Source organism: Micromesistius poutassou, assembly GCF_964030765.1.
Source record: "Micromesistius poutassou genome assembly, chromosome: 23".
Taxonomy (NCBI): Eukaryota; Metazoa; Chordata; class Actinopteri; order Gadiformes; family Gadidae; genus Micromesistius; species Micromesistius poutassou.
Genome location: NC_140293.1, coordinates 5,992,321 through 6,004,248, shown reverse-complemented (window position 1 = coordinate 6,004,248; position 11,928 = coordinate 5,992,321). Strand labels below are relative to the sequence as shown.

At 47.6% G+C, this 11,928-nt stretch overlaps 1 protein-coding gene across 1 annotated transcript in view; it reads right to left on the bottom strand.

The window, feature by feature from the left end:
* The window catches only part of LOC311368744 (multiple PDZ domain protein-like), a 52,924-nt gene that overhangs the window by 21,217 nt on the left and 19,779 nt on the right, over positions 1 to 11,928 (bottom strand). Inside the window, exons 13-23 of the mRNA XM_084487528.1 lie at positions 11,392 to 11,471; positions 10,656 to 10,802; positions 9,923 to 10,087; positions 8,558 to 8,800; positions 7,424 to 7,633; positions 5,679 to 5,864; positions 4,874 to 5,104; positions 3,329 to 3,637; positions 2,848 to 2,959; positions 1,785 to 1,983; positions 990 to 1,031 (exon numbers count right to left, since the gene is read on the bottom strand). Of these exons, the coding sequence (XP_084343654.1) occupies positions 990 to 1,031; positions 1,785 to 1,983; positions 2,848 to 2,959; positions 3,329 to 3,637; positions 4,874 to 5,104; positions 5,679 to 5,864; positions 7,424 to 7,633; positions 8,558 to 8,800; positions 9,923 to 10,087; positions 10,656 to 10,802; positions 11,392 to 11,471 (1,924 nt within the window). The remainder of the gene's footprint in view (positions 1 to 989; positions 1,032 to 1,784; positions 1,984 to 2,847; positions 2,960 to 3,328; positions 3,638 to 4,873; positions 5,105 to 5,678; positions 5,865 to 7,423; positions 7,634 to 8,557; positions 8,801 to 9,922; positions 10,088 to 10,655; positions 10,803 to 11,391; positions 11,472 to 11,928) is intronic.

Genomic DNA, 11,928 nt, shown 5'->3' with positions numbered 1-11,928 from the left:
TCCTCCCCAAATGATGTCTTAAAAGTTTGATGGGTGAGACATCAATAATTCATTTGTTCAGAGTTGAGTATCGACAGATGAGGTGGAAGGGAGAGGGGGGGGTGTCGGTTTCCGGTGATAGCACTATTAGCAATCTGTTGATGACATGAGGGGATTTTTGAAGAGCGGCTCAGTGTGCAGAGAGAGAGAGAGAGAGAGGGGGGTGTAGCATGGATTCGTGTGCGGTTCTGTCGACATGGTGGCATGCGTAACTGTGGACTGATGAATCATCACAAGGGGGCTCTTCAAGGACACAAATCCAATCTGGCAACATAACACATTCAGAAATGTTAGAGAAAGCAGTTGATGAGCACAAAAAACAGCCAGAAACGAGTGAAGCTAGCGAGTCAGCCGCAAGGTAACACAAGGAATAACCAGACAAACAAACACTTAGAATCACACATTTTTCCTCTGTCAAGCCACACGGAAAGAGACAACCAAGAAGAAGAAAAGATGGTTAAAGGCGTCGTTAGTGGGTCAGTCAATTCAAGAGATTTATCCAGCAATTATCCTCAACCGTGTGCTGTTCAGACGTGAAACGGCAATCTCGCGTCTGCTCCCACAAGAGGTTATTTATGGTAAATATGGAAATAAATGGGGGGGGGGGCTGTGCGCATGGAAATTGCTTTTTCACAAAATAGGCCAACATTTTAATCTTTAGTTAAAGTATAATGTTGTGTCAAATTTCTGTTTAAAGATGTGATTCATCCTGCACCCACATTAAGGATGCTCCACGTTATTTTAACATGAATTGTCAGCGCAGCAACAGATGAAGGCTCTTTCCCTTGATAAAAAACCCTTGTGATGAGGGGGCTGGCATGCAAGTGGAGGCGGGAAATGGAGACGACGACGAAGAAGAAGAACGGAAGAAGAAGAAGAAGGAAAAAATCAAGATGGCCTCCGGTGTTTTTCTGTCGCTGACACACGGCCAGTGTGGATGTTATACTCACACATAAAAGGGGCACACTTCATCCTCGGGTGCACAAGCAGATCTAGAACATGAGATTTGGGGTGGGGGGGGGGTGAGGGTTTGTTTTGTTGAAAGAAGTGAAGCAAACAAAATCTGACAAGTTGATCACAGCCACCCCCTGCACTTAGAGGCACAGCGGTAGACAATTTTTTTTGTCTGTGGGTAATTTGAAAAGATAATGGCGTGAAGACAGGGAAGCAAAGAACGTTATATCTTTAAAATGTCTGCTAAATAACTGACGTGTTGCGCTCGGTACCCTCAAGGAAGCACCTGAAAAGAAAAACATACTGCGAAAACGATTCGACTCATGGTGTCTGTAATAAATAAGCAGTCCCACGCTGTTATCTACTGCTACTGCCTGACCTGCGGCCTTGTAAATATAACTGTTTGTTTTCGCACTATAAAAAATATATAATTTCGTTAATTTACTAAGACAGAAACAACGACAAACAACAAACCGGTAAGACAACTAAATCATGAGGGCTTATATCCGCATTACGCACCGCCTTTGAACGTCCACATCGTAAAAAGTGACGTAAACGCAGGCTACAAAAAGATCATTTCGTTAATATACTTTGAAAGAAACGACATCAACACACCGGCAAAACAACTACATCATGCGCTCTTATTTTCGCATTTCTCTCTTCTTTTTAACAGAGGTCGCCTTAGCTTGAAGCTAGGGATAAACATGGGATTGACCCGTTAAACGTTCACGTCGTAAAAAAAAAATAAAAAAACGCGACATAACCGCCGACGGCGAGGGGCGTGGCCTCACCCTAGGTCGGGCCCGATGAGGGAGTGGCGTCGCAGCATGGCGCGCGCCTGGGCGTTGCTCAGGTGGGCGGTGGGCTCGCCGTTGATGGCCAGGATGAGGTCGCCCACGCCCAGCCGCCCGTCGCGGCTGATGGAGCCGCCGTGGATCACGCTGCGGACCTGCATGCCCAGACCCTCCTTCACCGCACTCACCGTCATGCCTGGAGGAGAGGAGGAGGAGGAGGAGGAGGTCAGGGCAGCCGGTGTGTGTGTGTGTGTGTGTGTGTGTGTGTGTGTGTGTGTGTGTGTGTGTGTGTGTGTGTGTGTGTGTGTGTGTGTGTGTGTGCGTGTGCGCTTGTCTGTGTGTGTGCGTGCTTGTATGTGTGTGTGTGATCAGAATAATACCTGATGAACTGCTTTTTAGTGAACAAATGCAGAAAAACATTAATTAAGAACTATTACCTTCTCACACATCAGACTTTAGATAAGGTCTTCTAACCTAAAGTCCGACGGCAGACCAGTGAGGCGTTTATTTTTCTTTCACTTCACATTTGTTTCGACCAATCATGTTCCTGGAAGCGGGGATCTGTGAGCGTGTCATTTTGACAGCACAAACTTGGCCAGCAGTAAACAGTAAACAAGTCTCTGTAAAGGTTTCCAACCAACGCCGTCTAGACTGGCCGCTGTAGAAATATACATTAAAATATGAAATACCCTGTAACTCCGGCCCTTTGATTATTGGCATTCAGCGGCTATAAAATACTAGGACTGCCGGATCCTGTATTGGGAAATTAATTCAAGAAGTTGTTTACAACTTTGAAGGTTGGTATGCAGCCAAATGAAAGTAAACTGAAAAAACTAACTAAGGCAACTTAGTTTGACAATTACAGGTGTTGACCCCCTGATATCCCATAATGACGTGGTGTACGCAGGTGCTGCTTTTAAATTGAAAAGTCTGATTTTGGCACTGAATTCAGCGGAATTCAAAACACAAACTACCACATTTCCTGACTCTTCACCTCCTCTGTTCTGAATTCCAGAGATCAACAAAAATAAAAACATGGTTCGCGGCCAACGAGACCCACCGAGACTGGCGTTGCCCTTGACAACCGTGATGGTCCTTTCAAAATCGCTGCCCAGAGTCGCCGTCTCCTCTTCACTGTCACCTGATGGGGGCTGCTCGATCTCTGACCCGACCTTCAAGGTGACAATTTAAAGCAATTATTCATGAAATATTTTAGGCAGGGGAGCTAGAGTGCAGGGAACAGTCTGGCACTATTAAAATAAAACCCCAAAAAAAAGGTGAGAAAAAAATAGTTGCTGGCTTTTGCAGATGGTTGAAATACCGTGTGCATATGAGAACAGAGAGTTATTGTAAGAGTTATTGAGTTATTTTATGATATTCTGAAGACCTTGAGTCTACACCATCTAAAACAAATCTCTAAAAGTCTGACACTTTTTCTTTGGACCGAAGGGTTCGTTGATCGATCACCTCAGAACCCTTTGGTCCAAAGAAGAAGTGTCAGACTTTTAGAGATTTGTTCGGGTTCGTTTGACGGGCCGTACCTTCACGAAGAGAGCGCTGGCGTTCCCGGTGTCTCCCGCCTCGATCTCGTAGCGCGGCGCCTCCACCGTCTCCACCTCCTCCTCCTCACCTCCGCCCGCTCCCACCAGCGGCTCCATGCTGCCGTACAGCTCCGTCCTGTCTGCCGGCTCCGCCATGGAGGCCGGCCCCGGGTACGACGTCTCGTACCCCGGGGGCCCGAACGCCATTGACGCGTCGGCAGGCGAGAAGGGCTCCGTGGCGTCCCCGAAGGCGTCCATCGCTTCGAAGGCCGCCATCTCGTCCAGAGGCTCTGAGCGCCGCGGCAACAGCTAGGGCGCGACCGGAAATGGAAAGAGAGTGTCCATAAATTGATATGAAAACCCAAACCCGAACAGGCAGCATTTTAAAGGTGACGTATTATACCACCAGGTGTGAGTGTGATTAGCCACTACAAGCGGTTTTGAAAATCGGCCTCTTCTGACATCACAAGTGGGCGTGTCCACCAAGATGTGTGCTGGATAGATCAGTCCACCAGCCTACCCAGTTGAATGTAGCAAACGTTGCTCATCTATCCATCATACATCTAGGTGGACACGCCCACCTATGATGTCGGAAGAGGCAGATTTTCAGAACGGCTTGTAACGGCTAATCACACAATCATGTGTCACTTTTAAAGAAGCGCGGCGGTGAAGACAGCACGCTTCGGAAGCAGCTCCCGGAGAGATGGTTATTGTGTGTGCAATGCAGCAAAACATGGCTGTGTTCTGTGTTTAACAGCAGGGCCACGAGGCCTGGCTGCGGGAAGGCCTTTTTTATATTCGTCTAACGGCGTACGGATTAACTGGTGATGAAACTATACGGTGCACAGTGGAAATATAAAAGATGAGTGGAGTGTAAACACGATGCAGGAATGTGTTTTATGGGATGACACGCAATCGTTGAAGCTGACTAATTGAATGAGAAAATGTATTTTACCAAACCAAATTCCACCTACCATCTATCATGTGACCACTATATATACAAATATGTATATATATATATATATATATATATATATACACCGTATATACACTGTATATATATATATACACCGTATATCAATACAATATAAAGGGCAAGTGTAGACAAAATTGTGTGCTATTACTTTTTCTGTCTGATAAATTAGATAGAGGGGAATACAATAGAGGCAAACTAAACCTGTGTGCTGCACGATTTTCTTTTGTCTGAAATGTGTTTTGTTATTATACAGCAGCACCCCATGGCTATCAGAGTGGTTTGAAAACAACAATCCGGATGACATTTTGGCCCCTACCCCATCACACATATATTATTGATCCCCCGCTGCCTCTTTCAGTCTCCACAATACCCGAGCAAAGCCGTCGACACACAATCCCATTTAATGAAACATCCCAACCAAAATAATAATAACCTAGGAATGTTTTATTGTTTTTCCTCCAACGCTTCAATCTGCGGTTCGGCCTGCGGGGTCAGAATGGGGGGGGGGGGGGGGGGCAACGCGCGGGGTTGGGGGGGGTTTCAGGGGGGGGGTCAGGGGGAGGGGGTACCTTGGGGGTGGAGGAGGAGTGCAGCGCTCCCAGGTGGTGGTCCAGGGGGTCCATGGTGTCCCCACCACCACCACCACCACCCCCCCCGCCCCCAACCCCGGCGCTGGCCCGGCTGCTGCACATGCTGCCGTGGAGGGCGACCATGGAGGCGTGGAGCGAGTCGTCCTCCATCCCAGAATAGCTGAGGTCCAGCGCCCGGTCGTCATGGAGATCCGTGTCACCGGCGTCGATCTGGAACCATAGACGCAGACAAAGAAAAAAACAAAAACAAAGATGTCGTTTGTGTTGTCGTCTTGGTGGGCTTGCGTCGGGTCTGTGAAGCGTATAAGCGCAGAGGGGGGGGGGGGGGCTGGCCAATCGCGGACCAGCCCCTAGCGGCGGTTAGCGTTCTGTGCTAAAGACGGCGAGAGAGTGTTGATGTTTTTTTTTATATGGTTGGGGGGCCGAGGGGGGGGAAGTGGGAGACACGGGTTGTGTGTTTGTGCAGAAGGGACACTTGAGATTCACGAGAAAGCACTGAAAACATCCTTGTGTTTTAGGTGTCACTTCAGGTCAGATCAACTGCCGGCTGGGGAAGCCATCTTTAAATCAGACCATGAACACTAAAAGCGCTATTTCTTACGCACGCTGCAAACAAACAAACAAACAAACAAACGACAACCAGAGCAACATCCTCTCTGAGTTAAAGCCAGGACAGACAAGGGAATTAGAGGGAGGGGATGATTTTCAGATTTTTTTTTCCACCCAATTATATTAGTCTGGACTTTGATTAGTCCCCGCCCCCTCCCAGAGTAGGCCAACTGACCAGGGCGGGTTCTGCCCGGTACAGAGTCCCCTCGGCATCTCCGTCTCTACCCCACATAGCGGGCCACCCTAGTAAACGAATGGCGGGCGATGGTGGTGATGATGACGATGGCGAGGAAGAAGAAGATGAGGAACTTCTTTGCTCATCACATTGGGGCTGTCGAGAGAGGGAATATCTGTATATTCCCTGGACGGATTGGGAAGATGCGTTCATTTTAGTGAGGCATGTTTTTTTTTTTTTTTTTTTTTTCTCCTTTTAAAATGAATCATGAATGAATACACATGAATGAGCTGTTTCATCTATTGACATCACATTTCCATTAAAGCCCTGCCGAGGGAAGTTGAAAAGAAATGTACTGTGTGTCATATATATGTGTATATATATATATATATGTGTGTGTATGACACACACAGTACATTTCTTTTCAACTTCCCTCGGCAGGGCTTTAATTCTTCCTCATTCTGCTGGATGTTGAACATTTTCCACATTGTCTTCTCCATGTCTTGTACAGATGACCATTTAAAAGCGAGAGAGTAGAACAGAGATTACACGGGTCAGAGCCGGTCCTGGGGGCATCAGGCGGCCACCATGGTGGGCAGGGGGGCGGGCGGGCTCGAGTGGATCAGTGGGCTGGAAAACGACCCAGAACTCCACACAGACTTCCTCTCTACAACACTCTACTAACCCACAAGCGCACAGGCACGCATACACATACACATAGGCATGCACATGTGCATGTGACGCATTCTCACGCACGCACGCATTCTCACAAACACACACACACAGACACAAACACACACACGCGCACACACACCCTGAGCCTAACCCTGGCCTCTACTGCGTCACCCCCACAGCAGCTCCCACACAAAGCCATCATGAGTCTCAACCCGACAGACGGAATCGAAAGGAAGGAATAAAAAAAAAACACAAAGCAGAAAAAGCTTTCCACGAGTGTTGCACCGTGAGCGCAGCATTTCCTACAGAGGCCTTTTAAAAAATAAATAGTGTCTGCGCCCATCGAAAGAGAGACGTCTCAATAACAGTGTCAATATCAAACAAAGGCCGGGGCGTATTGTAGCGATTCCCGACGTAGATCTGAAGCGATTGAAGATGTTTAACCATGCGGCCTCACTCGGCTGTCTGCTATGAAATATTCAAGTGCCGGTAAGGTGAAGCCCTCATTATAACAGAGCGCGCTGTATGGGGAAAAACACACACACACACATACACACACACATACACACACAGTGCACATGCACTCACATACAGACACACACAGACTAGAAACCAATGCCTTGGAAAAGGACGGTTGATGAAACAAGGAAACTCAAGAAGCCCCCTGCCACGGAGGGAAGCGAGTGGAAATGTGTGTGAGGGCCTCTTGACTTATAAAAGTACACTTCTACCACAAGATCCTACACTAACACGACTCAAACAGAAACAACGCCTACAAGTATGGGCGGCAGTAGCTCAGGGGGTAGAGCAGGATTGGCTGGTTACCACAAGGTTCCTAGTTGGATCCCCGGCTCCTCCTAGAGTGTCGAGGTGTTCCTGAGCAAGGCACCTAACCCTAACTGCTCCTGTTGTGCGAATGGGTGAATGAATGGGTGAATGTCAGGCAATATTGTAAAGTGCTTTGGATAAAAGCGCTATACATATATATATATGCTCTGACACGATAACACGCAGCATTAACAACACGATCGACCAACCGTAACCAATAACAAATATGAATATTTTCTTACAGGCAGTGGTTTGGCCACCCCGATCTGGACCGCTCCGAGGTTGGCGCCCTTCAGGGCCTGGACGGCGTCCTCCAGGGTGGCATTCTCCAGGTCCGTGGCGTTGACGAACATCAGCCGGTCGCCCGGCAACAGTCTGCCGTCGCACTCCGCCACGCCATTGGGCACCAGGGAGCGAATCACGATCACTGTTTTGGCGGGGTCCATCGGGTCCTGGGGTAAGCGAAACGTACACTGTAGCTTTGATATTTACATTACAGTTAGGAGATACACAAACTGGGATTTTATTCACTCCTGCCATCACTTGATTATGAGGGATAATAATACAATAAAAACAAAAATAACGTGTAAATAATAAATACTACTAAAATAAATAACGATAAATTATGTCGTGTTTAAACCACTAGGCCTGTTGAAAGGATCGCTTTGAGTCTATTCCTCTCCTGAATGCAACATTTGCAAAATACACCAGAACAAAAAACAGAAGGCTGCGGTGAAAGAAGTTTCCCCGGTTTGATTAAACTTTGAGCAAAAAATGAGATGAGAACATAACGTTGAGGCTGATTTGAGTGGCGTGTGCTCTTCAGGGGAGAAACTTTTTTCCCACGTTTGCCAAAAGAAAGTATTATAACTACTGTGTGTGTGTGATTATTGTGCAACTCCTCAAGGTAGCCGTACTACCTTGAACTGCATATTAAAAACAAAACAAAAAACGATTTTCTGAATTCTCAGCTGCTTTTGTCCTGGAGGAATACAACCACAGCAGCCAGTTCATACAACTAACCAGTTAGTTGTATTATTCGGTTTGGCTATCCTATATTGAAAATGGAAGGTTTATTCCATAGAAGGCCCTTTCTCTGCAGTGTGTTTCCCACCACATAGAAAGGTATTCAGATGTATAGGTTGGTTTGACATCTAACAGAATTAACGGGCGGCAATAACTATGCTACGCAATAAAGACGTTGTGTTAGCATGGCGTTCAACAGAGTCAACATGTCCAATATCACTGCAGCCTTGAACGCAAATCATTTCCCTCACTCAAAGTCGTAAACAAAAGGAACTGAACGAAACTAAGAAAGAAAATCCCATTAACGGGAAAAACAATTCCGAGAGGGTTTCTCCCAGTGTTCCCAGTACCTGGTAGTCCAGGATGCTGAATCCCAGTCCCCCCTCGCTCTTCTCCAGCTCGATGTGCTGGATCTCCGACTCCCACATGGCCAGGGGGGACGCCGGCCCCTCCCCCGTCACGGCCTCTTCCTCCTGCACCTCCGCCTCCGTCATCATCGTCATCATCGCAGACGTCATGGCCGCCGTCATCTCCGCCTCGTCCGCCTCGGAGAGTTCCGGCGCGGCCAGGAAACCGCCCGGGTCGGCTTGCGTCTGCGGAACCAAAAGTAGGAAAATAACTAACTAAAATCGCAGGGCTGTGTGTTTGTGGCGCATTGCAACCCCCCCCCCCCCCTCCCCCCCCCCCACTCACACACTACTCCCAGAAACCACGGCGTCCCTCACATCCCTGTGGTTCTGTTTCAGAAGTTTCTGGCGCGAGATGAAAGGGAAATATCCGTGGGATGCAAAGCGAAGGGAGGAGGTGGCGGAGGGGGAGGAGTGGGGTGGTGTGGCGGGGGGGTGAATTGGACATATCTGCAGCTGAAACTCCACCACCCCATCTCCATCACTCTCTCCCTCTCTGCCTCTCTTCTGCCTCTTCCCTGGCCTCGGTGCAGCATTGGCTGCTGCCCCGCCCCCGCTCCACCGCGGTGGAGGTGTCACTCGATGGGTTGGCGTTCATAAAGTGTCGCCATCTCTTGCATTAACCTGCACGCCGCCTCGCCTTCCCGCCTCTTAATCCAGGCAGCCTTGATTGGCAGGCATGAAAGCCAATGGAGCGACGGGCGGCTTGTGCTGAGCTAATAATAACTGATAAGCGATGAGGGGAGGGAAGGGCTTACGGTGATTTCCCTCTAATCAGGTCCGCTGGCAGGCGTGCGGGCATGCTGGATTTGTGGATGCATGACAATGCATGGGAGGGGATTTTCTTCAATCGCACGTTGGGTTTATTCTTTTGACCTTCGCTTGAATAGAAAGTGCAATCTTCGTCTAGAACTAGATGGTTGACACTATCAGTTAATAACTGGCCACTGATAACAGCTCTATTATATTACAGTATCAAGGATATGGACTGGAGGTTTGGTTAATGAGATATTAATTTAATCTTTGAATCTTCCAGAAGAATGTTTTGTCCATTATAGCATCGGTTTAGATATATGCAATTTTTCCATTGCTCATTCAAATCCCTTATGTACTTCCAGAATTATTTCCTCTATTACCATAAAATGCTTGATATAACTTATAAAAATACTTAAAAAATAAGTATTTTCCGCTTCCCCACACAAATTAATATATTCTTATTCGTAATGTATACAGGTTTTCCATCTGAAAATAATATATATTTCAGTTATTTACTATATCACAAATAGTGCAACTACGACCCTACCCTACCTTTACAAGAGAGTCTGTAGACAAGACATCTGATTGGCTGATGTCCACGTCATTCTCTGGAACGGGGGCGGGCCTACAGCATGCCATGTACACACAGAGGGGAAGCTCCTTCAGGATTCGGACCACTTCCTTGTGGCTCTCACCAATCAGAGAGATGCCATTGACCTGAGGTGAGGGCAGGGGAGGCACACGATGAGCAACATGGGTCAATGGTATCAGCGCTCAAGCTATAAATATACATGCTGTCTGCATTGGGGATCAAACCCGGAACTCTTCGTACCCTGTAACTTTCGAAGTTAAATAACCATCAATAACCATACATTCATTATTTCGTTTTTTCTTCTGAGATAAGTACTTATTGTGAGTCGCTTTGGTTATAAGCATCTGCTAAATGCCCCGAAGGTAAATGTAAATGTAAAAATAACAGCCCAAACACCACAGAATCCTACCCTACCCTAAATAATGGAATTACAGACAAATAACTTTGAAATCATAAAAATAAACAACCATCAGCGGTATATATATATATATATATAATTTTTTTTGTTCTTTCTTCCGACAAATGTGCATATTATCAGTCGCTATGGATAAACGCATCTGCTAATTGCCTTGATGTAGATGTAAAAGTAACAGCCCAAACACCACCCTCACCTAGATACAGATGGCATGTTAGAAACAAAGTGTGAATGGATGTGTGTGGGCAAACCTCCAAAGTCAATCAAATAATTAGTACCTCCAGCAGCTCGTCTCCACTGAACAGCTTCCCGCAGCGCCCCAGCGGCCCCTCGGGCAGCACGGAGCGGACGTAGTGGTGACCCCCGCTGGCCTCCAGGCTCACCCCCAGACCACTGCTCTCTGTGAACTTCTCCACCTGGGCCACCTGCACACGACCACCACGACCCCCCCCAAGGACACAGGTGAGGGTTTAGAGGAGGCCATGACCCCCCCCAAGGACACAGGTGAGGGTTTAGAGAAGGCCATGACCCCCCCAAGGACACAGGTGAGGCTTTAGAGAAGGCCATGACCCCCCCAAGGACACAGGTGAGGGTTTAGAGATGGGCACATTTTTGGTCGGTAGCCTAACAGCCTTAAGCAACCTTTTGAAGTTAAATAACCGACTATGGTATATTGTTGTTTCTCTTTATTCTGACAAATGTGCTTGTTAGTAAGTCGCTTTGGTTTAAATTGTCTGCTAAATGCCCTAAATTTCAATATAAATGTAAAAATAACACCACACCACACTCTAATGCTAAGCATTCACAGCATTATAACGCTTAACAGCATTAGAGTATGACTCTAGTAAACGTTATTCGCTTTTTTCTTCCATTTTCTTCCATTTCCTTAGAGGAAATCCCCGGCCTGGGTATCAAGCCCCAGTCGAAAATGAATTAAATCGAAAAAGGGGAATCATTTTGAAATAATAATAAAACTCCCAACAACAATAACACAACACAAAGAAGCACACTTACTACTACTTCATTGCTGGGCCCCACGAGGCCCTGCCACTTCTCCGTGAGTTTCTGCTCCTCAAAGGCGGTGAGCCGGTACCCTGGGGAGCGGAGTTGAGCAGTTTATATACGGTGCACATCGCCGTGGAGATCAGGACCCAGTCAACCGCCTGTTCCCACGTCCTGTACCGGCACGGCGGAGCCCGCCAGACTACCGGCAGAGCGTTTACAGCGAGACAGTGTGCGGAGGCGGGGTCCTACATCCAAACCGCTTGGCCTTATGCGCTCGTTGCGCAACGGAGATAGATTAAAAAAAAAAAAATGGGATGGATGGATAAAAACGGCTTCTCTGGAAACAGGGCGGGAAAATGCAGCGTCTGACGAAAACCCAGCAAAATGTAGAAATAAAGCCACGCCACTTGGGGAGTTAGTTCATAAAGTAGGGCGCGTGCTGCCCCGGTCGGACAGAGACACACGGAACAAGAGGCCTCTGAGTCCAGGGTGTCCGGTGTTTCCCGGGATCTGAGCTGCTCTGAGCTGTGTGTGTGTGTGTGTGTG